The sequence below is a fragment of the Eucalyptus grandis genome, chromosome 5 (assembly GCF_016545825.1).
Source record: "Eucalyptus grandis isolate ANBG69807.140 chromosome 5, ASM1654582v1, whole genome shotgun sequence".
NCBI classification, from domain to species: domain Eukaryota; kingdom Viridiplantae; phylum Streptophyta; class Magnoliopsida; order Myrtales; family Myrtaceae; genus Eucalyptus; species Eucalyptus grandis.
Window position 1 is genome coordinate 50,573,750 of NC_052616.1, and position 27,995 is coordinate 50,601,744.

The 27,995-nt window shown below is 39.4% G+C and overlaps 2 protein-coding genes and 1 non-coding gene across 3 annotated transcripts; all 3 read left to right on the top strand.

Moving 5' to 3' along the window:
• The first annotated feature begins 978 nt into the window (after positions 1-978).
• LOC120293487 (calmodulin-binding protein 60 D-like) lies at positions 979-5,114 on the top strand. Its single transcript, XM_039312896.1, has 5 exons — positions 979-1,633; positions 1,888-2,048; positions 2,129-2,332; positions 3,100-3,337; positions 4,415-5,114. Exons 1-5 carry the CDS (start codon positions 1,057-1,059, stop codon positions 4,876-4,878), a joined length of 1,644 nt encoding a protein of 547 aa, XP_039168830.1. The 5' UTR covers positions 979-1,056; the 3' UTR covers positions 4,879-5,114.
• Positions 5,115-9,091: 3,977 nt separating this feature from the next.
• On the top strand, positions 9,092-10,544 carry LOC120293996 (probable aquaporin PIP2-8). The gene is made up of 4 exons (XM_039313841.1): positions 9,092-9,527; positions 9,598-9,896; positions 10,034-10,174; positions 10,410-10,544. Exons 1-4 carry the CDS (start codon positions 9,092-9,094, stop codon positions 10,542-10,544), a joined length of 1,011 nt encoding a protein of 336 aa, XP_039169775.1.
• Positions 10,545-18,631: 8,087 nt separating this feature from the next.
• Positions 18,632-26,771, top strand: LOC104445381. The gene is made up of 12 exons (XR_005551291.1): positions 18,632-18,824; positions 19,242-19,314; positions 19,783-19,832; positions 20,271-20,340; positions 20,453-20,499; positions 20,692-20,761; positions 20,875-20,921; positions 21,375-21,867; positions 22,130-22,290; positions 22,370-22,486; positions 23,726-23,948; positions 25,655-26,771. It is a non-coding gene; the product is annotated as a calmodulin-binding protein 60 B (transcript).
• Positions 26,772-27,995: the final 1,224 nt, after the last annotated feature.

The window sequence follows — 27,995 nt, forward strand, 5'->3', positions numbered from 1 at the left end:
TTCTGTGCAGGGTTGACAGGTTATGCATTGTTGATCTTTTGGGGAATAATGGTCCAACCTACCACTACCACCCTAAGCAGGCAGTCTGAGCTCAGCAAGTGTCAGGCCACAGTGACTCGGTCGTGCACCAACTGTCAATGCTCAATTTAGAACAGAATTTTTGTAGCTTGTGAGCAGCGGAGCATTTTATTTTTATTTTAGGGAAAAAGCCACGAAAAACCGAACTTTGCCCAAAGTGACACATTTACTGCCAAACTTTTTTTGACGTGAAAAACCCCAAACTTTGCCAACCGTGACATTTTACCCCAAACTTTTTTGTGACACGAAAAATCCTAAACTTTCGTTATGTGACACATTTACCCCAAAATTAGGGCATTTTGGTCTTTTCATTTTAAAATTTTTTAAAATTTTTTTACTTTTAAATTTTTTCCTTCTCTCTTCCCTCCGCCGGCTGGCCGAAGGGAAGCCGGCGTCCGGCGAGGGCTGCCCTTGCCGGCGTCGGGCGAGGTCACCCTCGCGGCCTCGAGCTTGGCGGCCCTCGCGGCGTCGGGCGAGGCGGCCCTCGCTGCGTCGGCGAGGGTGTCCCTGCCCTCACCGGACTGGCGAGGGCCGTCCTCGCTCGTCCTCGCCCGACGCCGGCGAGGGCCGCCCTCGCTGCGTCGGGCGAGGCCGGCCCTCGCGTCGCGCGAGGGTGTCCCCGCCCGCGGATCGGCGAGGCCGTCCTCGCCCGGCGCCGGCGAGGTCGCGGGCGCCGGCTTCCTCCGCCGGCTCCACCATGGCCGGCGGAGGAAGAAGAAGAAAAAAAGAAAAAGGAAAAAACAGAATAAAAGACAAAAATGCCCTTGATGGGGTAAATGTGTCACGATTTTGAAAGTTTGGGGTTTTCACGTCACAAAAAAAGTTTGGGGTAAATGTGTCACTGGGTAAAGTTCGGATTTTTCGTGGCTTTTTCCCTTTATTTTATTTAAATTTTTAAAATTTGCATAATTAAACAAGTGAGACAACGGGTCTATTTATCCTTCTAGTTTTCTCGGCTGTAAAACCTGTCCAAGGGAGATGTTGGATGGTTTGTCTCTCTTTGTCATTTCTTTTTCAATTTTCCCAGTTTCTATTTCTAATGGTTGTTTTCTGGAGAGAATGCGGGCTAATGCTAACTCTACGGGAAGGAATGATGTGAGAAACTTACAGCTTCAACTTCGAACAAATGTCACTTCCTCTATATACGCAAACAAACTAGAAGGAGATGGGGGAGGAGACATTTATGTTGACTTGATCGATGCGAATACCAGGGAAGTTGTTACATCAGGCCCGGAATCCTCTATTAAGTTGGACGTCGTCGTGCTTGAAGGTGACTTTAACAAAGACGATGAGGATAACTGGACCCAAGAAGAGTTTGAGAACCGCATGGTTAAACAACGTGAAGGAAAGAGGCCACTTTTGATTGGAGATCTCTTAGTGACGCTCAAAGGAGGTGTTGGGAAGCTGGGAAATCTCATGTTTACTGACAATTCCAGCTGGAATAGGAGTAAAAGTTTCAGGATAGGGCTTAAGGTGGCCTCAGGTTATTGTGGGAACGCACGAATCCAACAAGCAAAAACAGAAGCCTTTGTTGTCAGGGAACATAGAGGAGAATGTAGGTCCTTCATGGCTTGGGACATCCATAGTCTTCGATAGTTTTATAGAGAGCATCATTTCTTCCCAAGCTTTACATCTCAAACAAAATTCTGATAAATAAGAGAAAGAGATCATCAGCTTCTTTGTAATTGGCAGATGTCGACATGCGGATCAGTTTTAGGAGAGAGTTTGCATGCCTCTTAGAAGTTTGCTTCTACTTATTAATCTAATAGTGTCCGAGACCTTACTATAAATGTTCTCTTCATTTTACAGCATACAAGAAACATTATCCACCTGCATCTGACGATGATATCTGGAGGTTGGAGAAGATCGCCAAAGATGGGAAACTTCACAAAAAACTATGTGAAGCAGGAATACACAAAGTGGAGGACTTTCTGCTGCAACTGTTTATTGACTCTGAGAAACTGAGAAAGGTGAGCACTTAGTCAATGATTCTCAACCAGGGTTTGATTGACTACCAAGTATGTAAGTCTTGTGTGTTCATTCATCATAGATTCTCGGAAAGAGCATCATACCGAAGAAGTGGGATATGCTTGTAGATCATGCAAAGACTTGCAAAATAGATCAGAAACTTTATTTGTACTATTCTGATGGCATGAGGAAGCATGGTGCTGTATTCAACACTAATAAGCAACTGATTGGTCTGATCAAAGACATGGTATATTTTGCTACTCATCAACTTACTGCCCAAGAGAAGGTAAGTAACCAAGAAGTTCCTACTGAATTTTTTCAAGCCAGTTCATGCACTACACACCATCATGTTGAATTCATATAATTTGTCTAATATTATCTATATAATCAGTAATTTACTGTTTACCGCTAGCTGTGTGGCTTAACAGGTGTTGGAATTGACAAGAGATACTGAAATTGGAAAGAGTAGTTGGTTGGACATCTAGATACTTTGTTTTTTTATTTGTCAGTAAAAGTAATGGGAAGTGCCTGTGGAGAAAACAAAAAGAATATGTAGATGCTGGTGATTTTTAGCTTTCGCTCTTTGCAATGCAAAGTTGAGGATGATGACCTTGTAAAGCCAAGTGGCCTTCTGTAGAGAGCATTTTCAGCAGTTGATTTGCCGTCATCCATGACAATTAACACATTCACGTTGCAAAGATCTCAATTAATTTGCACAGTACATGTTGATGCGTATTTTATCTCTGTCCTTTCTCAATCAACTTTTCATCTTAACTCAGAGGTCCATTACGTCATTCAAGCACTTGACCTTTATGTTGTGGAGAAATGGGCAGCGATAGGCATGAAGTGAATTGAGCTTCTTTCAATGTCTTTATTCTTCTTTCTCTGCGTTGCACTTGCATACTTAACTCTGAACACAAGTTCATCCATTGGAATGCAACAAAACTCGCTGAAAAAGGAAATTGTTGCTTGAAGTCGGAGCATGTACCTTCTATAGCGGAGATAAATACTTCCATTGGTCCAGCTTGAACGATATGAGTGTTTTTCTTTCAGGAACATGGAGATACAATCGTGAAAAAGGCCTTGGCTAACTTGAGTGATGTTTACGAGTTCAGTGGTGAGACCTTTTCTGGTTCAATGCAGAAGAAAAGCTCAACATCTTTTCCATCTCAAGTCTATGAAGGACAAATTGAGAATCTCACCCCAGTTCAAGGTTCTATGGCTGCAGCAATCTTCCCTGCTCCAGTTAATCTGGAAGCTCCTCTGACAAATGGGGGCGTCACTGCTGAAGGTACATGCTCTAAAGCACAAAACTGTCTCCCTATAAGCACATACAAGGATTTGGCCTGTGAAATAATGATGAAAATAGGACTTTCAACTTGATTGTGGAGCTTTATCAAATAAAACCAAGGCGTTCCAGTTCCTTATGAACAGGGATCCACGTACTATGAAGATGTGTATATGTTCGGCTACCTTTCAATTGAACTTGCATCTGACAAGAAGTTACATGTGGAGGATTCCCATTTGCAAGCTAGGCTTGTGTCTCTAGATGCAACTGGAGTGCATAAAAATAGTTTTATTGCAGGTCACTACCAAAAGAAGTAATTCAATAGATTATCAATGCAGAGGCAAAAAGGGCAATAATCAAGGAGTTCATTTTATCAGGGTTCAATTTAGGAGATGCAACTTCAATTTGGACATGAAAGATTTGAGAATTGAAGTATCAAAGAGACCTATAAGGAGATGCAATGTGGAGAATGGTCAATAGTTAATGCTAATTATACACGAAAAGAAATATTAAGGCTCATTCAATACACTCTATCCATTTGGCCATGTATGTATGTATGTATGCATGCACGTGTTTTCCCTTTTCAATAGCTAACCCCTGCACTAATATTGTGTGTCAAACATCCAAAAGTGTCTCATTGGCTTCAAGGGATGTCAACTGTTTCCACACTTTGAATAGCTAATACTGACAAACACCTTCACCTAGGTGATGCTATGCTAAGTGGATATTGACAAGATATTGTTATCACTAGGTAGATATAAAAAGATGTAATAAGTACAAGGCAACTTGTTTATATGTGCATTTTTATCCAATGGTGACTGGAAGATCATATTAGAAAAGAAGGTCGGTTAGTTAAACTTCTAGTGAGAAATTGAAGCACTTAAAGATAAAAGAGACCAGTGAGAGAAAAATTAAAGAGATATGTAGGATAGGGAAAAAAATTAATAACATTTTCCGTGATATCATAACACTAAAAGCTCATAATCATTCTTTCTGGAGTTTTTTTTTTATAAGATCGTTGACCTGCGCTCATGTCTGCCTAGTTCACTGACCATATTAATGTCCTAATTCTTTCTCCAGGACAGTACAGTAGTGCAACTGCTTCAACATTGTCAGGACAGTCACAAAATCCCAATTTTGGAAATGCCATGGGGTGTCCCATCGATGAAAATGCTCCTCCCGCTGCATGTCAGCCCATATTTGCAGACCGCTCGAATGGTCTCTTTTCTCCAGGAAATAATGGTATTACTACTTGCGGATTGCCAACACAGTCCCCTGATATCATTTCACAGGATGCCATGCGTAGCCAAATGACGGATTCTTCGAGCCACATGGACTGTAGAGTAACTGAGAATGTCCTCCCCTCTGAACCACCCTGTGCCTCAACATCAAGCTTCCCATCTAGTAGCTCACTTGCTCATCTTGAAGGCAATCACGCGACTAAAGATTTTCATACAAATGTTTCAAATGACAATTTGTGGAGTTCTTGGCCTGATTACGCACCAGATGAAGATGCTTACATTAAGCTATTCGTTAGTGTATAGTACAGCTTTGTTGAACGCCTTCCTAGGAGACTAACTTTTTCATCGGAAAGTCTCTCCCTACTTCAGTTATCTTAACACCTTTTTTCAAAAGTTCTCTGATATTTCACATGCAAGGAGTGCAATGCATATTCACTAAGAGTGTACTTTGATTCTGTGCTTATTATGCATCTGGAACTGCGACCACGTCCATTGAGTCCTATGTATTCAGCCTCGCTCGTTTGCTGCTATCTGTAGGCAGTAAAACTACTTTTCGTCTGTTAAATTATGATGCTAATCATTCAGACTGACAGGTTACTAGTGATGTTGAGTTTCAAATGATAATTAGTTCTATTATCGCTGGGAAAGTAGCAGAACTAAATTTTGCAAGACTATTAAACGGCTATAAGTTGAGGGTTAAGCCAAAGGTGTTTAGTGGGAAGACGCAAATCGTCTTCAATACATTTCCAATGAAGAGAAGGTTTCTCCATTTTCTATTCGTACTTATTATCCTGGTCTTCCCCTGTTTTCTCGGTTCTCATTTCTCCAGAACGAGCTTGTGTAAAACGCCTTGTGGAATTTAAAAATTCAGTATAGGGTGTGCACTGGCAGTGGACTTAATAACAATCGCTTATTTTATTGGTAACGATGTCGCTATTTCTGCACTTGCATAGGGGAAGAACACATTGAAGACGCCAAGATGTAATCTCATAATCTTAAACCTACTATTTGTTTGAGGATTCAATCTCTGAGATTGGAATATAGCCTATATTCTGTAATGCCACCTTAAAGCTATATATTTGGCTACTCATGTTCCACACAAGAATGTATTTTATGCATCGGATTGGACGCATCGCTTAATAATAACACACGGAGGACCAAATCAATCTTAGGAGAGAAATTTCAACATTCAAATGCAGAGTTCTTTAATCAAATACACTGCATGAGCCATTCAACCGAAAGTATAAATAATCAGAACCAAACATTTAGTTCTCTTACACATGAAAATAATAAACATATACAGATGAAGCAAAAGCTCGGCACTATTGAGTGGGTCTCAGAGCTCGCGGCAATGAAGACAGTTACCAATAGATAAAAGCCATGGGTAGCATATTTCGGTCGATTCTATCAAACTCAATAGATAAATGGCTATCTTTTACTCCATTTTTTCTCTCCGGGCCCGCCTAGCAGAAAATGCACTTGACAGGTATAAATTAAGACTAGCCAAAAAGCTTCAGTCAGAAATCCCACATGCATTAAGTCACAAAGGGACCATCATTCTGAATCAGAGATTTCATCTTCATCATCATCCTCATCCAGTATGTGGAGCAGGGCCCGCTTGCTTGCAGCCAAAACACAAGCCACACCTCCACTTTCTGTTGCCAAATAAACATCAACCCGATTTCACTCTGACGTTCCTTTGGCATGATATAAGAAAAAGTACAATACTTGCTTGTGCTAAAACACAGCAGGGAAGCAATCCTCACGAAACTAAAGGGGCTACGGTATGCATGTGAACTATGAATTCTCTGTATCTGGCTATACTAGATACCATGTAGTATCCATCATCATGAATGTATACACACCAGTTCTCAGTAAGTCAGACTGCATCGCAACTAAACTGAAAAATGTTCTTCTTCGGAGGATAAATTTGCACTTCTTCAAACCGTAGGATCACACGTGAAGTGGTCCATTAAAGAGGCACCATGTACTTATGCCAGTCATATTTCAACCTAAGGGTAGGTTAAGTGGAAATGTAGTAGGAGCATGGACAGGATTAATTCAGTTCCACCCGCCAGCCAATGATATAAATTCGTTACCAACACCAGAAAGTTTATCAGACATTGATACAGAAAGGAATTAGTATGGGCAACAGTAAGTTTCATGACATCCAAAGCTGCAAATGGACATGGTAAGAAGCTCATGGAAAAAAATTTCAGGACTATACGATTGATGGCATGGCAATGTGTCCTTAGCACGATAGTGTGAAGGCGTCAAAAAAATCTTACCACTAACTGAGAAGGAAGGAACTGCATTATGGGAATGCTGCAAATCTTCTCATTCTGCATCTCTAGTTGTAAGTCTAGATGCGTAGTTTCAGAGGGTTAGCATTTCAGAAGTGAGAATAAGATAAGCAGGCAAAAATCCTCTCACAAACTAGAAGCAAAAGCGGCGCTAGGGCCATCAAATGCAGAATTATTAACACACTTACACGTGCATGGCTCCAACCGTCAAGAACGTTGGAACTTTTGCAGTTATGGTAAGGCAGAAAATAAAACATCCTGTAAATTTGCAAGCGTGAAATGGCATATATACATGCACATAGAAGGAAAAACCTAAGCTGCTACTCATCGTGCCGATGAGGAGAGCATATAAATAATAAACAGGAAGAGCACGGAACAATTTTTTTTTTATTAAACCCAGTTAAACCGATCGGAGCCCGCTTGAGCATAAAAGTCAGGACTCGAGCTCTCGAGCGCATCGTTCAATTTTCCGGTAGATTAAGCCAATGCAGCCAATGGAAGCAAGAAGACACCGGACCAAATGGCCGGCACGCTTGATATCCACAAGAGGTTGGGAGTTCCAGACCCTCAACCCCAGCTCTAACACTCTTCCTTTCTAGTAGACTTTCGAGCACTTCGCCTCTAATGTTCACCAATTCTCCATCGAACCCGATTCGATCTAGATTGGCAATTACAGTTGGTTCCTATGGCGAAAAAGGAAGCGTGGCACATTTAGGAAATGCTAAAGAAGGAGAACGAGATCAGGCCAATGCCAATTGAAGCGACGAAGCACGACCGCCTTCGAAGTCCTCCGTGACCATCGCCAGCGAATCCTTCTCTGGATTCCACTCCGCCATCTTCACCTGCCAATCGGAAGAAATAGAGCAAAAACCTCACGACGCCGACGTCGGAGCCGGACTCGAGGAGCCAGCGGTTCATCGAACTGGGATAAACGGAAGCACCGCGCCGCAATCCTCCGCCGTTGGTCTCCATGGCTGAAGAGCTCCGGCGAGCAGCCGATGATGCCGCAGCACCGGCCGCCGGGAGCGTCGGACGAAAACAGTTGCAGACGAAAAACAGGCGGGAGAGAGAGATTTGATCCATGGCCGGGCCGGGCCGATGGGCCGGACATGTCGGGCTCAACTTGTTGTACGCTCGACCGTCATATAAAAGGCGCGTGTGATTTCGCAACGGGCCACCACTGGCTCAAATGGGCCGGGCCTTTCCGGCCGGACTTTAGAATTCAAATTACCTCATCTTGAAAAGCCGGTCATAAAAAACAACGTGCCGCCGCCCTTCCCTGCGGTCGAATTTATGCTAAACTTCACTTACATGAGGGATGCCTGCATGTCAATGAAATCTTCCTACTGTATCAATCATCACTTCTTTTACAACAATTGCAGCTCACAAAATATATCTTTTTCTGCATATAATTAGCATCCAATATCAACTATTTTGCACTTTGTGTGTCCTTATAGATCATTCCGATACTTTCAATTCTTAAATCTTTTTTGTCCAAATTGAAGTTACATCTCTTAAACCAAACCCTCATAAAATTTAGCTGTTAAACCCTCATAAAATTTAAGTACTCGATCATCGCCCTTTTACCTTTGTACTGATAATCTATTAGTGCTTTTGGTAGTGACCTACAATAACCTACTCCTCTTAATTGTTTGTCATCAGTAAAAACTATTTCTAAGCTATGATTATGAACTTGATTTAGTCAGTTGGACTACTCCATGTACATTGTGAGATCAGAAATTTTAATTCAGAAAATGTCAAGTTAGAAAATATTGTTTTATTAAAAAGCAAACTTGGGGTGGGGGCAATTAATTTGGTAATTATCATGCTTTCAATTTTAAAGAATAATTGAACAAATTTGTTTGATATCATCACATATTTTAAGAAATATCAGAATATCTTCCTTGAATCGAAATAGAAATAGGATTTTTTTGGTAATCTTGCAGGACAACCCTAAACTAGTGAATATAAATTCAAGGGGGCTTCGCACAGTTCAAAGTTGGAAAAAAAGAAAAGAAAAATCGTGAGAGAGGAGATAGAGCAGGGCAGAAAAGACAAGAAGCAAGCACGCTCCTTGTTGCTGCTAACTGAACTTGTTGGAGATATGACTGAAGATCATGATCACGGCGTCGATGTCAATTGCAGTCTAATTGATTCATTCAATCCATGAATGGTTTAGTAAATGGGAAATTAGTGATCTTGGTATATAGGAAATGATCTTTGTATATTATTTCCTATTTTACCTTTTCTATTCTTCCACTATAAACACATCAGTGTACTTGTATACAAAGAACAGATTAATACAACGCATTCTACTTCCAATTTCTTTTGCTTCTCTAAGACCTCTTCGAAGAAGAACGAAGAAGATGCCGGAGGCAGGACCGACCCACCACCATGTGAGGGACTACGCAGGCCCTCCGCCGGAGCCGGCTCCTCACCTCGACGTGGCCGAGCTCAAGCTCCCATACTTCTACAGAGCCGTCGTTGCGGAGTTCACAGCCACTCTCCTCTTCCTCTACGTCACCGTCGCCACTCTCGTCGGCTATAAGACGCAGACCGGGCCTTGCGACGGCGTCGGCCCCTTAGGCATCGCCTGGGCCTTCGGCGGCATGACCTTCGTCCTCGTTTACTGCACGGCCGGAATATCCGGTACGCTATACGACTCTCGCACGCTCGGTCTATCTGATTTTTTTCATGCTCTCTGATTGTTTCGACACAGGCGGGTACATCAACCCGGCGGTGACGTTGGCGCTATATGTGGCAAAGAAAGTGAGCTTCATCAGGGCAGTGTCGTACATGATCGCCCAGTGCTCGGGCGCGGTCTGTGGTGTAGCCTTGGTGAAGGCATTCATGAAGAAGCCCTACCACGACTCGCTTGGAGGAGGCGCCAACTCGGTGGCTCCGGGCTACGGCATGGGCGCGGCTTTGGGTGCCGAGATCATCGGCACGTTCGTGCTGGTCTGCACCGTGCTCACGGCCACCGACCCAAAGAGGAGAGCTCGTGACTCTCACGTCCCCGTACGTCCTACTACTTACTAGTTGCTGCTGCTAAACTTTGTTCTTCCTTTCCAAGTCCAGATGGAGTAGCATTTCATTTGACGAAATGAATTAGCTTTTTCCGATGAGATGGGGCTTGTGTTTTTGGGGGTGTGCAGGTTTTGGCTCCGTTGACGATTGCTTTTTCAGTGTTCATGGTTCACTTGGCCACCACCCCCATCACCGGCGCCGGCATCAACCCGGCAAAGAGCTTCGGTACTGCCGTTATCTACAACAACCAGAAAGTCTGGAAAGACCACGTAAAGCCTCTCTCTCTCTCTCCTTCCTTAAGCCAGGCTTTCCTACATAAATAGAGCACATCAAGAGCTTGCTAAAACATGCGAAATGTTTGCATTTATCGCTGCAAGAACTTTGGTTCGACCCCTTTTATCCAAAGATGTTATGTGTGCATTTGGATTTGATATTTATTGCCATGAGATAATGATTTTAGGCAAGTGTTAATTGATGTTTGCGAATGTGGATGCTCATGAACAGTGGATCTTCTGGCTTGGACCATTCGCGGGGGCTGTAACAGCAACAGCATACCATCAGATCATCCTCAAAGTAACTTCCATCAAGGCCCTCATAGCAATCATCATCGTCGGCATCTGTGGCAACCCCACCAACTAAAATTTTTCCTTTTTTTCGTGTTTTTTTCTTAGGCCTTTTAATCCCATTTGTTTGTTTTTGTGAATGAGACACAACTATGATGATGGAACCCTCTTGATTTATTGATTTATTGATCCCAATTATCATTATTATTGCTGTTACTGTTCAATGTTCAATGATCATTCTAACCCCCGTGACCGTGGAAGTGTTCCCTTTTCTTCTTTCGATCTTCGGATGATTCATTCTTAACCCCGTGACCGTGTGCGTTGGTGGACTAAAGACTCCATCCAACCAATTGACCCTGAAGGTGGAAAATATTGAGTTGGCTGTCTTTCCATTCATTGCTCATCTTTTCGGATGAAACATAAACACTTTTTCTGTTTTTTCTCTAACAAGGGCTGAATTGCTCGTTCCCGAAACAATTTTCAAGAAACAAATTTTTGGTTTTGTTTCTTCTTCTCTCTCTCCTCTTCTCTTCCTCTTTTCTTCTTTCTCTTTGGCCCGTTGCCGGCCTCGGCCTCGCCTCGCGTTGGTGGACTCAAGACTCCATCCAGCCCAAGCCAATAGGACGTGAAGGTGGAAAATATCGCCAGTCCGCGAGGCTCGAGGCTCCGCCGCCGCGAGCCCGAGCCTCGCCGGGGCCGGCGACGCGGCCTCGCCGGGCGGCGAGCCTCGCCGTGGCTGGGCGAGGCTGGGCCCTGCCCCGTCATCACTCCATTCATAAAGGAAAAATGAAAATCATCAAAAATATACATGTTTCTGTTATTTTATGTGTCTTTCTTTGCCTCTTGCCAGCCGTGGATGAGTGGATGGTAGTGTCACGAGCCAACCATGGACAACGGCATCTCCAGTTATGGACGAGCTAGGCTCGCCAGGGATGCCGACACTCGTCCTGCTTGATCTAGTCGGTGTTTGGGCGAGGCCAGATTTGGAGTTCACCAAATCCAGGTCTAGACGAGTGGCTCATGAGTGACGGGGACTCTCATCCATGTTTGTCATCGGCATTGTCAGGCTAAATTTGATTGAAAATATTGAAATTTTCTGTTACTTTCTCCATATTATTAGAATTGTGAATATTACGAAAAATAGTTGTAAGGACATCCAAAAATTCTCCAGTTGATCCGGTCTATGCAAATGTTGGTAGTATAAAGTTCTGATTAGTAGCCTTTAAAGATTTGGAGAGATTATCAAAAACTAGCACATTCGAATTTGAAAAAGTATCTAATTTCTATCTGTTTTAAGAAGAATGGACTTATTTTCTGCAAAAATTGAGCACTTTTTTGGATGCTTTTAAGGCTTTAAGGAAATTTTGGACCATTGGGGGTACTTTTCGGGCCCATGGACGTCATTTTTGTAAATTTTGTACTAAACGGGCTTCCTGGCCCAAGTGAATTTAGCCGCTATTTTTTAGGGGGCAATTTCTCAAGAAGGGCTGCAAACGTGCTTGTTACTAAAAGTATCTTGTTATAATATTGGATCCGAGATTGGATGGATTTTCTTATTTTCGATTACATCGAATATGATCATATGGGCGAATCATTTCAAATCTTTACTAGTATACTTAATATTATCAAATCTTTACTAGTATACCTGATATTATGTATCGATATTGTATTGATGCACATGATCAACTTATGTATTGAAAGATGATATATATTTGCTAATCAGTCCTATTTTGGGAGCCATAATTGATATGAAATCTAGGGCTTAACTATAATGGATGCAGTTCTCTAGATGGTGTCACCTACCAAAGTGTGGCCATAGTGTTCCAATATGAGCAATTGGTTTGGTATTTGTATGTTGAGTTGGTTCAACAATGTATGATGTGCGGTATTACATTATATGTGATTTAAATGCGATATTTTTGCTAATGTGGTGTGTCGCATAATTGTTACAAAAAATTTGCATCATTTGCTACTTGATGTCATCGAAGTTGCGATTGTTACTTCCATAGTCATGGTTTTGCTCACCCCTTTCAAAACCATTTCGGGTTGCAAGTAAAGAAACTTGATTGAATCACACATAGAGTAATTTGGAATGGCATGGGGCTCTAATTAAGATTAATTTTTTCATGACTCAAAATAATTTAGATTACTTAAGCAAGGGCTATTAAATGGTTCATGAAACTCCCATATTTACCTAATGAAACTCTCATATTCATTAGGTAAAAAGGTTTATCATTTTTGTATGATGGCTATGATTGGTCGAAGGTTTCGTCCTTTATTTTATAGTGAATATCCGGCCATTCCCTAAATTCTAGGTTTGGATTTGGACTGTGGCGGTAGGTGTCATTCGCGCAGGCGCATTCTTTATGAGATAGAAACATAGTGAACCTTGAAAAGTCAACCAAAGAAAAGAGATGACTTATAAAATATTAAAGAAATAGCATCCATAGCAGCCTAAACTCTAGATTTTATCCAGTTTTAACTTTAGCCCCCCCTTAATTTTTTTTTATTTTTTTTTAGTCGAATGTCCTCCCTTGCATAGCCGCTTGAAATTGCCCTTGTTTGTTTATGTGGGTCGAGGGGGCACTAATAAACTTATATTGTCGAAAAAGAAAATTTCATAATTTCCTTGTTTAGAAATTAGACAAAATAAATAAAATATTAGAGCACCATGAGAGACTATAGAAGGAACTCCTCCGGGCAAAATTGCTAGTCGTAGTCCTCGTAAGCACATCTTCTATTGGATGATGGGCACAATTTCAATTTTGCATAAATTTTGGGACTTTATTGATATATTTTTGCGTCACTACCACACGTCTTTCACCATAGAATGTTGCTAGCATAATTGTCTGGTTATTCTAATTTGTTAACGGTGCAAAGGCCACCGTCATTTTACATGAAAAGGGTAATCGGCATTCGTAATCATTCATCAAAGATGGAAACTTGTTTTTTTTTTTTTTTGGTAAAGAAAGATGGAAACTTGTTATGCTCTGCAAATACAATAAATTGTGGACTTTCACTTATTTTGTTATGGTGATTTACATACACAACTACATACTTCTTGTATTTACACATCAAATTCCAAATAATCTTTCTTTCTTAAACAAGAAATACATTGATTTCTCTAAATTTTTCTCGAAAATAAATAAGAGGTATCTAACATAAATCACTATGTATTTATTTATTTATTTTTGCTTTAAATAAAGATTATCAAACTGATCTTTTCTAATCATTTTTCAAATGAAGGGATTCATTTGATGATAGTTTAATTGATGAAAGTTGTGTTCTCGCAGACGTTAAGATAAATTATTCACTTGTAGATACCAGTAATCCAAGAAAGGTGTTGTGGCATTGGAACATATCGACTTTGTTACACTTGTTATGGGGTCCATTAAATTTTGTGTTGAAATTTAAATAACAAAATTATTAAAGTGATTTTTAAGATGGCCTTAGAATTTTGAAACTAGTAAGGAAAGAAAAAAATGGCAAAGAGAATTTCCTATAGTTCTCTTTTTTTTTTTTTTTTTTTTTGGCCATCAGTTACAAGATCACAATGAATCAATTTTATATAGACCAAAAAAAAATCAAGTATAACTTTTGATCATGCTCATTTGACAATTTCTTATAATATTTAATCAATTATATCACTTGAAATAATTAGTAATGAATTTTTTTCTTTTATTATTTTCCCTTGATTTAATTGAAACCTTTAAATAAATCAAGATAAATATTTTTATTAGCAAGAAATATTGCATTCGCTCCATTTGAAGATATTTATCATTCATTTATTTTTAGAATGAGATATAAAGGATATTTTTCAAAGAGATGATTTTTTTAAAATATGGAAGAGATATATATGTTTTGCGAAAAAACCGAAGCATGAGGGGATATCACATGGCGGCCACAACACGGTCCCTACTCTGGTAGTGGCGGCGCTGTCATCTTCTGAATTATCTTCACCAAATTACACGAACGCGTCTTTGCCACTCACAACAGAAAAAGCCAAGCACCCCTTGGCGTTGACGTGACCTCACTTCACTCGGTCATCTCTGTAAATCTTTAATTTAATCAATCTACCACCTTATACTAAATCCGCTGGCATTCTTTATTTTATCCTTTTTTTTATTTCCATTAAAGTCAGCTCTCTTTAAAAAAATAAGAAACTTTACATTATTACCCAAGAATTTTATCCGTGTAATATCATCGGTTACAATCAAATTTCTAATTTTAAGGAACTTTTAGTTTCATGAAACACACAATTTTTTATTCATGCTCATCGTGCAATATAAAGCATACGCATCCATATCCTTTATTGCTAGTGACCAATTAAGTAAAATACTGTTTCAATAATATACGGGACGGAAGGGACACGATACACGGATGAATGTACGCTGTCATTTTGTCAAAGAGCATGTCGAAACAAAGGTGGGACATTATTATAATAAAATTGTAAAATGATGTTGTCTTGATATTAAATCAGTTTTACTAAAAGTAAAAGCCATAATCGCTTTGTGATTATAAGTGATTGATGGAATTTTTTATCATTTGTTCGAAGCCACGCATAGATGATAAAAATTAGGGAAAAGTACACTACAGGTTTTAAAAGTACAATCAAATTTTAAACTTATCAAATTAATGTAGTCATGTCCTTCTTATAACTCTATTAATTTGGCTAATAGTAAATAATGATGTGACAATCTTTATTTTTTTTCTTCCCCAATTCTTACTTAGATTAGATTTAAAAAAATAAAAGAGGTTTTTTTAAATAAATCCTAATTATTAAAAGCACCCTCACTGATGAGGCCATTGCTGGAAGGGGCCAGCAGACAAGGTTGGGGTAGGCTGATTTTTTTTGGGAATTCATTTCATCCGGAAGGTGTTGTGAAAGCAAGCAATCGAATAATAAAATAGACAAAATAAGAAAAAAAATCGAACACCAGATTTATGTGATTTACTTGTTATGACCTACGTTCAAGGAGAGAATAGTAATAAATTACACTATAGATCAAGCAATATAATAGAGATTACAATTACACTCTAGTCATTTGAGTCACTTAAAGCCTATCAATATTTCCCAAGCCCCAATTATATCAAATATCTCATGCAGTATTTAACCTTGCAATTCATTGCTAAATAATCTATTAATCTTACAAAAGAATTATATACTAATTCTTATCACAATAATTTCATTGGCTTCAACACTATACTTCTTGGTGTAATTGCATAAATGAAACCAACGCCAAGCACTCCTGGGAAAAACGGTGCTTCAAAACTCTTTAGGTCAACCGCAACCGCAATCATAACGGCAGCCACATAAGGAGCCCACATCAAAATATGGGGATGACAACATTTGGAGTGCCAAAACTCAGCATAGGGGACACTTAAGTGTCAAAATCGGAGAAAAATAAATCACTTAAGTGCTAACGGAGAGAAATTTTGGTCAAAAATGCTAACGTGATTTTTTTAGGCTAGACAAATACAAAATAATGTTGTTTCGCATGCTAACATGGTTAAATAAGCCAAAAATGATGTTGTTTTGCATTGAATTTGAATTTTAATACAAATATTAATTAAATAAAAATAAAAAAATAAAATGAAAAGAAAAAAAGGAAGAAGATTGCAAAAGGCGGTGAAGGTTGTGCAAGCCCCCGCCGCCGCCTCCCCACCTTCGCTAGGAAGGGCCAATGACAATGGAGGTGAAAGCCGTTGACCCTTGCCGAATTTGGGGGAGAGCTTGTAGGCCCTTGCTACCGGTTGGCTAAGGTCCCCAAGGCAATAGTGGGGAGCAGTAGCGAGGGCTTACATAGCCCTTATCAAATTGTTCTACCATCTTCCTTTTTTTTTTTTTAGTTTTAAATTTATTTTAACTTTTTGCTTCTTCTTTGCTAACTTAGCTTTCCAATAAGTTATGTAGGTGAGTTAAATTATTTAAAATGCCATGTAGGATTTCCGGGACCCTTCGCCGAAATTGGTATTGAAATGTTCCAATTTTTTAAAAATAAAAGTGACATTACCTTAATAACTTTTGACATTTAGATATTTCTCAATATCAAGTTTTGATACATGCGTTGTACTTCTGCCTCAAAATATGTTTATATGTGCCCAAGTTGACCAACTTAAAGTCCAACTCAAAGTAAGAGTTGAGTTTTTTTATTCTTTCACTTCCTCCTCATTCTCCGACACAATTGGCAACGATTTACTTTCCTTTATTGTCTTTTATTTCATGGTCAAATTTAAACTTCAGACTTTAATTTATGAAAAAAAAAATACTGCATTTTAGGATGGGGTTAATACCTTGAAAAACTCTAAACTGGTATACCTATGACAATTTTATCTAAAATTATTTTTTTGACCATCAAAAACCCCAAACTTGTATATTTTTGACATATTTACCCTAAACTGGTACACTTGTGATAAATTTATCATATGTTAGTTTCTGTTAAATTTTACTGTCAAATTATTAAATTAAATAACACGTGACAGGTTAATCGGTATACCAATTTGTGATTTTAAGTTCTGTTTATCATAATTTACAATTTCTATGATTTTTTTGTGGTATTAATCCAATTTAACAAAGTGTATTATTGTCACAAATTTATCAATTTGGGATTTTTTGCTGTCGAATAAATTAGTTTGGGGTAAATTTTTCATAAATGTATCGGTTATGGTTTTTATGGTTAGTCGAGGGTAAATTTGTCACAAATGTACCAATTTGAGGTTTTTCATGATCAAAAAAATAGTTTTGAGTAAATTGGTCACAAATGTATCGGTTTTGAGTTTTTCAGGGTATTAAAAGATGTGATTAATAACATTTCTATTCCAAAAAATAATTTCTTTTAAGAAAAGTTTTTTTTTTTTAAATTTCTATCTAATAGAATAATTTTTGAGTAAAAGAATGTGTTTGATAACTACATAAATTTCAATTTTTGAAAAAAAAAAAGAATATAAATGCATTTAGTACAATCTGCAAATTTTTTTGTGAAGCAAAATTTCTTTTAATTTTTTTAATATTTTTTTTAGATTTTTCTTTTCTTCATCTCTTCTTCTTCTTGCTCCTCCTCTAGTCACAGTTGAAGTATGTACTCAAGATGCATGGCAGCCGGCAATCGACCACTAGTGGTGGAGGGGGCGGGTAATAGGTAGCAATTGATGACGGTGACCAGTTAGAAGAGAAAGAAGAAGAAAAGAAAAAATGACTTATTTTATAAATTGTTCCAAAAATAAAAAACCTAATTTTTTTTTTTTTGCTACTTCTTAATTCTGTTTTAAAATTATTCCCCAGCTACTTTTGTATTTTTGGGAATAGAAAAATTAGCCGACGTTACCAAACGGATTTTTGTACATTTTTGTTTATTACTATTGGGAACAAAAGAATAAAAGAATAGAAAAATTGGAATGTTGCCATGCAAACCCTTAATTACTCAATTTCCAACGTCTGAAGTATATCCAAATTTCTAACTTTCTTTTAGTCAATTGGACTTTCTTGCAATTTATCTCAAATTGGATTTCATTTATAATTTCAACTCGAGAAATAATTTTAACATAAGAAAATGGTTCTTCACGGAGGAACGTCTTCGGTTGACAGAGTTATCAGCAATGTTCATTTCTCTATCAGAATGCATAGTCCTCCTTCGTTATGTTGAGGAAGAAAGCATTGTTGAAAAATGATCAGGAGCTCTGGGAGGGAAAACATGACGACTCCAACGCAAATTTTTTCCAGCGATGGGCGGCGGCGGCAACACTCCAGTAACTCATTATGTTTAAAATTTCATGGAAAAATATTACCTAAGAGAGAAAAATAACAACAAATTTCACATAAATTACTTTCCATTAAGCAAATTAATGGAGTTAACAGAAATACTTGATTACACTAATTTGATAAGTTTTAAAATTTAATTATATTTTTAAAAATTTTTAAAAATATAATTATATTTTTACGATAAGTTTTTAAATTTTTGGAGCACTTATTCAAAGTATATACCATTTCATGAGGGTACGGAGGCAAACTGCGAAATCGGAGAAAATTGAAAAAAAAGAGAGAGAAGGAAATAGAAAAAACTCTGAACCGGCAACGTTTCGCAGAAATTTCGCGGAAAATTATGAGCTCCGGACATTATAAAAAGGAAAACGTGCTCACAAATGTTTCCAAAAAGAGTTTCGAGTTCGTTTGATAGACCGTTCTGTCTGATTCTTTCTCCGCTGGATTTTTCAGAATCCAAGCACCAGAGATTCTCTTGATTCTTGCTAAGCTCCACAAGAGAAAAAGATCAACCATGTCGATGCAGAAGAGAGCTTTGGTCTCCTCTTCTTCGGGTCAACCAAGTCAACCCAAGAGGTCCTGCTTGCATCCGGTCGAGTAAGCTCGCTCCTCCATCTTAATGTTTCACTGCTTGATTCATTGTTTGATGATCGTGTTAGTTTTTAGCTTTATTGAGGTGGATTGAATGGAGGGTTCTTGAATTGAAGATTCTTGAAATGAGAAATCGAGAAGCTTTTTGCCTCATTGACTGTTCTAAATCGCTTTCGTTCAGCTCTTTCTTTGTGGGTTTGTGCTGTTGAGTTGATGCGAAGTATTAAGGACCTCGAATGTTGTCGTGTTGAATCTGTTTTGTGATTTTGCATTGGCCAAAGTAGTACTTCCTCCTTATTCGAACTGAACCCTGCCAGAATCATTTACCCAGCAAGTGAGTTGTTGTCATGAGCAGGTTACTTTGCTATCCTGTTGTCTAAAATATCCTATATTGCTTGTGCTTTTGTGCTGATCTTCATGCAGTGAAGCATGGAATGGGTCTGAGACGAATCTCCTGCTGAGTTGCCATTTGACAAAGGAGGATGTGCGGAGTGTGGTAAGATGAATAAAGTAGCCAACTTGGACATGCAAAATACAGTCCTTAATATATTTCAATTCCTGATCTTTTCGATTAGAAGCGGTTAGATGCATTTCCAACATTCCAATCAGTTTCTGGATAGTAATCCACATGAGAAATTGCGGTGAGATATAGAGAGAATTATTGTTTGAGTGGTAAAAATGACCCGCTGAATGTTCTGGGCTTTTCCTGGGAAGCAATTGCACTAAGAACATGCTTTAGGCTTTTCATGTTGTTCTGGACAGTATGGGTCACTAAAAGGTGCAAATTTTCAATGTAAGTGCCCTGGACATAAATGTTGCCTTGAATCTTGGAAATCTGGTCAGTATCAATTTGCATGTAGAAGGAGGACAATGAAGATACCTGTGATGTGGAACTTGAATGTGAAGGCTACATGACGGATGATTCTTGCAACATAATTCTTCGCTATTGCTCTTTGCTGGACAGGTCAGAGAAGAGCTGGAGCGTGCCAAATCTCACTCGGCTGAATTTCAAAGGTGAATATGCATGTCTTTGGTTTGTTGACAGTATCTTATCTGCATCAACTGATTCCTCTAGTAGAATTTCCATATGTATTGTCTCACCAAATCAAAATATCATCAGATTATCATGTGTCATCAATCCATGATTCTGTTAGGCAAAGTAGAATACCTGCAGATACATTTTTCTTTTTGTTAATCACTAAAAAGACAGTGCCTTTGTAGATAGCTGATAAATAACTTTACTGGCTCCATTTATAAATGTTCTAGATAATTACATATGCCAGCTTTATATTGACTCTTTTTAATGAGTCTAGTAGCTATGTTTTTATACTGCAATTAGGTCTGACATCCATTTGAACCAGTAACTAATATGTTACACATGGATATTTGTCTATTTGTTACAAATAAGCCCACTAGACAGCAGCTGTTCATGGTATAATTTACGTGGTGTAGTTGCACTGGGCATGCTCTTGAAGATATAGTGCAACTGATGCACTCGCTGGAGTATAATGCTCAGAAACTGGTAAGATAAACAGAGTCTATAAAATTTCCACTTAGTCTCTGTCCTATCTCCTCTGCTTCATTTTCTTCATGTCTCCAACTTTGGCAATTCTACTGTTTGTGGTTTGGAACAGAAGGAAGCACTGAAGCTTGCAGGCATTCACTGTCCCTACCTTGCAAGGTATGAAAGCACTTCCCCTGTGATGCCGTTGAGAAAGGCTTTCTGTGTAGTGTTGACTGGTCAAGCATTGTTGATGTTTTGAGGAATAATGGTCCGACCGGTTGTCCATATGTTACATACAGTTTTTTGTCTATTTGTTACGACCAAGTCCACTGGACAGCAGTTGTTGATGGTGTAATTTACATGGTGTAGTTGCACAGGGCATGGTCTTGAAGACATAGCGCAACAGATGCACTCACTAGAGGATGCTGTTCAGAAACTGGTAAGATAAACAGAGTCTATAAAAGTACCACTTTGTCTGCCATATCCCTTCTGCTTCATTTATTGTTTTTAATCTCCAACTTTGGCAATTCTGCTGGTGGTGGTTTTGAACAGAAGGAAGTACTGGAGTTTGCAAGCATTCACTCTCCCCACGTTGTAAGGTATGAATGCACTTCCCCCGTGGTGCCGTTGAGAAAGGCTTTCGATGTAGTGTTGACCGGTTATGCATTGTTGATTTTTTGGGGAATAATGGTCCGACCTACCGCTACCATCCCAAGCAGGCAGTCTGAGCTCAGTGAGTGTCAGGCCAAAATGACTCGGTCATGCACCAAGTGTCAATGCTCAATTTAGAACAGAATTTTGTAGCTGGCAAGCAGTGGAGCATTTTATTTTATTTTACTTCATTTTTAAAATTTGCATAATTAAACAATTGAGACAACAGGTCTGTTTGTCCTTGTTCTAGATCGCTTGGCTAGGTGTCTTGTTTCTCGGCAGTAAGACCTGTCCAAGGGTTCAGATGTCGGATGGTTTGTCTCTTATATTAATTACTTTGTCATTACTTTTCCAATTTCCCGATTTCTATTTCTAATGGTTGTTTTCTGGGGAGAATGCAGGGCTAATACTAACTCTACGGGAAGGAATGATGTGAGAAACTTACAGCTTCAACTTGGAACCAAACTGTCACTTCCTCTATTTACTGGAAACAAACTAGAAGGAGATGGCAGAGGACACATTAACGTTGCCTTGATTGATGTGAATACCGGGAAGTCGTTACATCAGGCCTGGAATCCTCTATTAAGTTGGATGTTGTCGTGCTTGAAGGTGACTTCAACAAAGACGATGAGGATAACTGGACCCAAGAAGAGTTTGAGAACCATGTGGTTAAACAACGTGAAGGAAAGAGGCCGCTTTTGACTGGAGATCTCCTAGTGAAGCTCGAAAGAGGTGTTGGGAAGCTGGGAAGTTTCATGTTTACTGACAATTCCAGCTGGAATAGGAGTAAAAGTTTCAGGATAGGGCTTAAGGTGGCCTCAGGTTATTGTGGGAACACACGAATCCGAGAAGCAAAAACAGAAGCCTTCACTGTGAGGGAGCATAGAGGAGAATGTAGGTCCTTCATCGCTTGGGACATCCCTAGTCTTCAATACTTTTATTGAGAGCATCACTTCTTACAGACCTTTAAATCTCGAACAAAATTCTGATAAATAAGAGACCATCAGCTTCTTTGTAATTAGCAGATGTCGACATCTGTCAATTACAAAGAAACTGAGAGAGGTGAGCACACAAGAAACATTATCCACCTGCATCTGACCATCAAAATTCTAGTAGTGTCCAAGACCTTACTATAAATGTTCTCTTCATTTTACAGCATACAAGAAACATTATCCACCTGCACCTGACGATGAAATCTGGAGGTTGGAGAAGATCGCCAAAGATGGGAAACTTCACCAAAGACTAAATGAAGCAGGAATACGTAAAGTGGAGGACTTTCTGATGCAACTGTTCACAGACTCTAAGAAACTGAGAGAGGTGAGCACCTAGTCAATGATTCTCAATTGGGGTTTGATTGACAACCAAAATGTAAGTCTTGTGTGTTCATTCATCACAGATTCTTGGAAAGAGCATCACACAGAAGAACTGGGATATCCTTATAGATCATGCAAGGACTTGCAATATGGATCAGCAAACTTTGTTTGCTACTCATCGACTTTCTGCCCTAGAGAAGGTAAGTAACTGAGAAGTTGTTACTTGAGTTTTTTCAAGTCAGTTCATGCGCTACACACCATCATGTTGAATTCATATAATTTGTCCCATATTATCTAAGTTAATGTTTACTGATAGCTGTGTAGCTTAATAGGTGTTAGAATTGATAAGAGATGCCAAAACTTTAAAAAGGAGTTGGTTGGACATGTAGATGCTTTGTTTTTTCTTTTTGTCAATAAAAGTGATAGGGTAAATATCCCGATAATCCCCAAACTAGTACATTTACAACAAATACCAAAAACTAATTTTTTAACTACCAAAAACCCCAAATTGATACATACGTGACAAATTTACTATAAACTAATTTTTTGTCTACCAAAACTCCCAAATTAGTATATTTATAACAAATTTACCCTATGTTATTTTTCACTAAATTAGATTAATGCCACAAAAAACTATAAATTCGTATATTGATGACAAACAAAGGGTAAAACAACAAACTTGTATACTCATGAACTATTATGTATCATCTAACTTAGCAATTTGACTGTAAAATGTAACACAAATTAACAGAGGATAAATTGAGCACATATGTACCAATTTGAGGTTTTTGATAGTAAAAAAATTAGTTTAAGGTAATTTTATTACAAGTGTACCAATTTGAGTTGTTGGTGTTTCGACCCAAAGTAATATGAAGTGCTTGTGGAGAGAACACAAATAAATTCTAGATGCTGGTGATTATGAACTATCGCTCTTTGCAATGCAAAGTTAAGGATGGTGACCTTGTAAATCTAAGTGGCCTTCTGTAGAGAGCATTTTCAGCAGTTGATTCAATTTCATCCATGCCAATTAACACATTCACGTTGCAACTAGGACTTTGCAAGTATGAAACTATGAAGATCTTGATTACTTCCACAATACACGTTGATGCATGTTTTATTCGTTCGCTGGTCCTTTCTCAATTAACTTTGCATCTTTACTGTGAGGACCCCTACCTTGATTATACTCTCCATTCCATATTTCAAGCACTTGACGTTTATGTGGTGAAGAAATGGGCGGCGATAGGCATAAAGTGAATTGAGGTTCTTTCAATGTTTTTGTTCTTCTTTCTCTGTGTTGCACTTATGCACTCAACTCTGTCACAAGTTCATCCATTGGAATGCAACAAAACTTGCTGAAAAAAGAAATTGTTGCTTGATGTCAAAGCGTGTACCTTCTATGGTGGAGGTAAATACTTCAATACCCAGTGTTTTTCTTTCAGGAACGTGGAGATACAATTGTGAAAAAGGCCTTGGATAACCAGAATGATGTTAGGGAGTTCAATGGTGAGACATTTTCTGGTTCGATGCAGAAGAAAAACTCAAGCCCTTTTCCATCTCAAGTATTTGGAGGACGAATTGAAAATCCCACCCTAGTTCCACCAAACTTGGCTGCTTCTGTTGGTCCGGAAGCTCCTTTGACAAATGCAGGTTTCCTTGCTCAAGGTACGTGCTCTATAGCACAAAACTCTCTCTCCCTATAAGCAGATACAAGGATTTGGCCTGTGAAGTAATGAACTGTAGAATTTTGGATGATCTCTGATACCATGTTTAAAAATATGAGATTGTGAGAAAGCATGGTTTTGATATGGATGATAGTTTTTAGTTTAATGATGAGTGTGGGTGTATATGTGTAGTATATATTTGGTGGAGGATGGACAAGGGACGAGGCAAGGCAATGGGATAGAGCAAATGTTGTTTCACTGGTTTAAGAAAATGGTGTCCCATAGTCGTGGAAGGAGATGTTGGAGTTGGTCGAGGAGTATATTGATATGGAGTTTTAAACCCACCTCTCAAAGCACCTTACAAGAATGAGTCCTTGCCTATTTATAGAAGAGTTTCGTGGACTTCAAGCACAAAATTTTTGACTTTTACACCATCATAGTACAGTCAGAAGACAACTAATTTTCTTCTTCTCCAAGTATTCTTGCTTCCCACGTAGGACTAGAAACTTCTTCCCATGGGAGTCTTCACCTTGGACTTGCTTTTTCTTGCATCCTACTTGCAACCTCCTAGCTGGAGATTTCCTGCACGTTCTCTAGGCTTCTCTAGATTGCATGGTAAGGATTTGCTAGCTGGTTAACTAGTTGCAGCTAGATCTTCAATTTCTTAACTTCATCATTAAGCAAGTAGTTCTAGAATTAAAAATGGATCACAATTTCCAACATGAACATAGGGCTTTCCACTTGATTGTTGAGCTTTATTAAATAAAATAAATGCGTTCCAGATCTTTATGATTAGGGATCCATGTAATACGAACATGTGTATATGTCCAGCTACCCTTCAATTGAACTTGTATCCAACGAGAAGTTATATGTAGAGCATTTCCATTTGCAAGATAGATTGTAAGTGTCTCTACATGCAACCGAAGTATAGATTTTACAGATGACAAACAAACAATAGTAGGTCCTTACCAAAAAAAAAAAAAACAATATTAGGTTATTGCAGGTCACTATCATAAGCAGTAATCTAATAGATTATCAGTGCAAAGGCAAAACGGCAATAATCAAGTGCTTCACTTTATGAGGGTTCAATTTGGGAGTTGCAACTTCGATTTGGGCAGGAAATATTTTAGGGTTGAAGCATCAAAGTGACCTACAAGGGTATGCAATATGGAGAGTAGTCAATATTTAATGGTAATTATACATGAAAAGAAATACTCCATAAGCTGTGATTGTTGCAAAATGAGCCTTATTCAATACACTCTATCCGATTTGGCCATATATGTATGTATGCATGCATGTGTTTTCCTCTTTCAATAGCTAGTCCCTGCTCTAAACCTCCAATAGTGTCTCATTAGGCTTGAAAGGATGTCAACTGTTTACACACTTTGAATAGCTAATACTCACGAACACCTTCACTTAGGTGATGCTAAGTGGATATTCACAAGATATTGTTGTCACTAGGTTGATATAAAAGGATGTAATAAGCACACGGCAACATGTTTATATGTGCATTTTTATCCAATGGTAACTGGGAGATGGTATTAGAAAAGAAGGTTGAAAGAAAATCTAAAAAGATGTGGAGGATAAGAAAATCAATGACGCTTCCCTTGATATCAGAATACTAAAAGCTCATAACCATTCAATTCTTATATATATTTGATTGTAGACTTGTGCTCACATCGGCCTATGTTATAATTCTTGGTCCAGGACATAATGGTGCAGCTGCTTCGGCATTGTCAGTACAGTTGCAAAATACCAATTCTGGAAATGCCATGAAGCTTTTGGTCAATGACAACGTTTGTGTCGCGGTGCAGCAGCCCCCGTATCCAGGTCCCTGGAATGTTCTAAATTCTCGAGGAGACAATTGTATCCCTACTGCCGGATCGCCAATGCAGTTTCATGGTAACGATTTCCAGAATGCCATGTGGAGTGATACGATCCATTCTTCGAGCCAAACGGACTATACAGGGGGCGGGAGTGTCCTCGACTCTGAACTGCCCTGTGCCTCGACATCAAGCCTCCAGTCTTGGAGTCCACTTCCTCATCCTGAAGGCAATCCCATGATGGGAGATTCCCCAGCAATTTATTTAGATGACATTTTGGAATGTGATGACTTGTCAGATCCCACGATACGATGATGATGGTTCTGTTAGAGGTACCAGGAACGGTGGTGTTAAGTCCGAAATTTAGCCCAATTCTCTTTCTTCCTCATATCTGCAACTTTTCTCCGCGAATTCTCAGACTCCGCTGGACCTCACAAGCCTCCCTCCATTGAAGCTCCATCCTTCACAAGCTCACCATGGGTTTGCATTTCCCACCGACGCTTCTGTGCCCTCCTCGCGTTTTGTTATAGCATATCTGGTGGCTGCATTTTCGGTTGCTAGTCGCGTGTGCTTCTGTTTCAGCTTCAGTTCGACAAACTGCTTTGGCTTCTCAGGTTCTGCTTCCGTTCAGCGTTCTTTCACGACCTAATGGGTGGGTCGACTCGATTGTTCCGGCCCGGTTTGGCTCGATTTCTTCCAATTGGCAGGTGAAGATGAAGGAGTTGAATCCGGAGAAGGATTTTCTAGCAATAGTCACGGAAGACTCGAAGGCTGTAAACAATCTCTCCTGAGTATAGCTAAGACTAGAGAAACTTCTTTTATTTATTTATTGATCTATTCATTTATTCATTCATTCAGTGTGTTGGTTTCTTCAACGATGGGCATTTGTGCTTTAGTATATTTGGTGTCTTTCCAATTGGACATATCATAAGCGTCCCGTGTGTTGAAATCAACTATTTAGCAGTAAGGTATATTGGATACAGCCGACGATTCATTCTTTCCTTGTTCTGGCTTCTCATTCAGCACTTTTTCTTAATAAATCAGTATTGTCTGAAAAGTAATGGGCTGATTAAGTAAACAATTATACCAGGTGAAGTTATGCTTGTGAAAGTTTTAGTTGTTTATGCCATTTCCCAAGCTAGATTTCACATCCGTTGGTCACTTCAGAGATGACACCCTTCCAACTTGGATACAGAACAATTTATCTTATTTTTGTTTGGCCTGAGGTTAGCCTGCCTTACCTACTTGCTCTACTCTAGGCTATTGGGTTTCTGCTCTGTTCTATGAAGATTTCCAATCAATTCTCCAAGCTTGATTTGATTCGTCCTTAATGTTGTACTAGGTAAGATGATTCTCCGTTTACTATCTGATAGAATTCTTGCTATTTTTTTCTTAGACGAGGGCATATGAGGCCCTATTTGGTAACCATCCAAACAAGGCCAAATTCTGATTCTTTGTTCCCGAAATCAGTTTGGGCCTAGAATCGCGTTTGGTAAAATTTTTGTTCCGGAGAACAAATTTGTCCCGGGAACAGATTGGGAATAAAATCAAGAAAAAAAAAAGTTGATTCTTGTTCCGAGAACGAATTTGAGAATTAAAATCAAGAAATTTTCTTCTTCCCTTCGGCTATCTCGCGACCGCTGTCCACCACCGCCCGCCACCATCCACCGTCCGCTGTTGCCGTCCACCGCCGCTGTCCGCCACCTCCGGTCCGGCGAGCTTGCCGGAGGCTTGCCCAGCCACCGGCGAGGCTTGGCCTCCCCAAATCTAGCGAGGTCGAGGCCGAGCCTCGCCGGGGGCCAGGTGGGCTGGCTCGCCCACCGGTGGTCGGGTAGGGGCTTGGGCAAGTCTCGCGACGCCCGGCCCCGCCGGTGGCCCGCAGCCTCGCCTAGCCCTGGGCCTCGCCCGGCCCCGGTGAGGTCGGCTGGCCACCAGAGAGGTCGAGCCTCGGCGGGGCTAGGCAAGCCTCGCCCAGTGCCGACGAGGCTCGGCCGACGAGGGCCGGTGATGCTTTGGTGAGGTCGCCGGCCCTTGTCGGCCGGTCACCGGACCGACGACCGGCCACAAGAAGAAGAAGAAGATGAGAAAAAGAAAAGAAAAAGGAAAAAATGAAAAAAAAAAAAAAAAAAAAAAGGAAAAAGTAAAGAAATTATTTAAAAATTAAAAGAAATTGATTTGGAACAAAATTAATGAGCACGGTACCAAATGCAATTCTATTCCAAAAT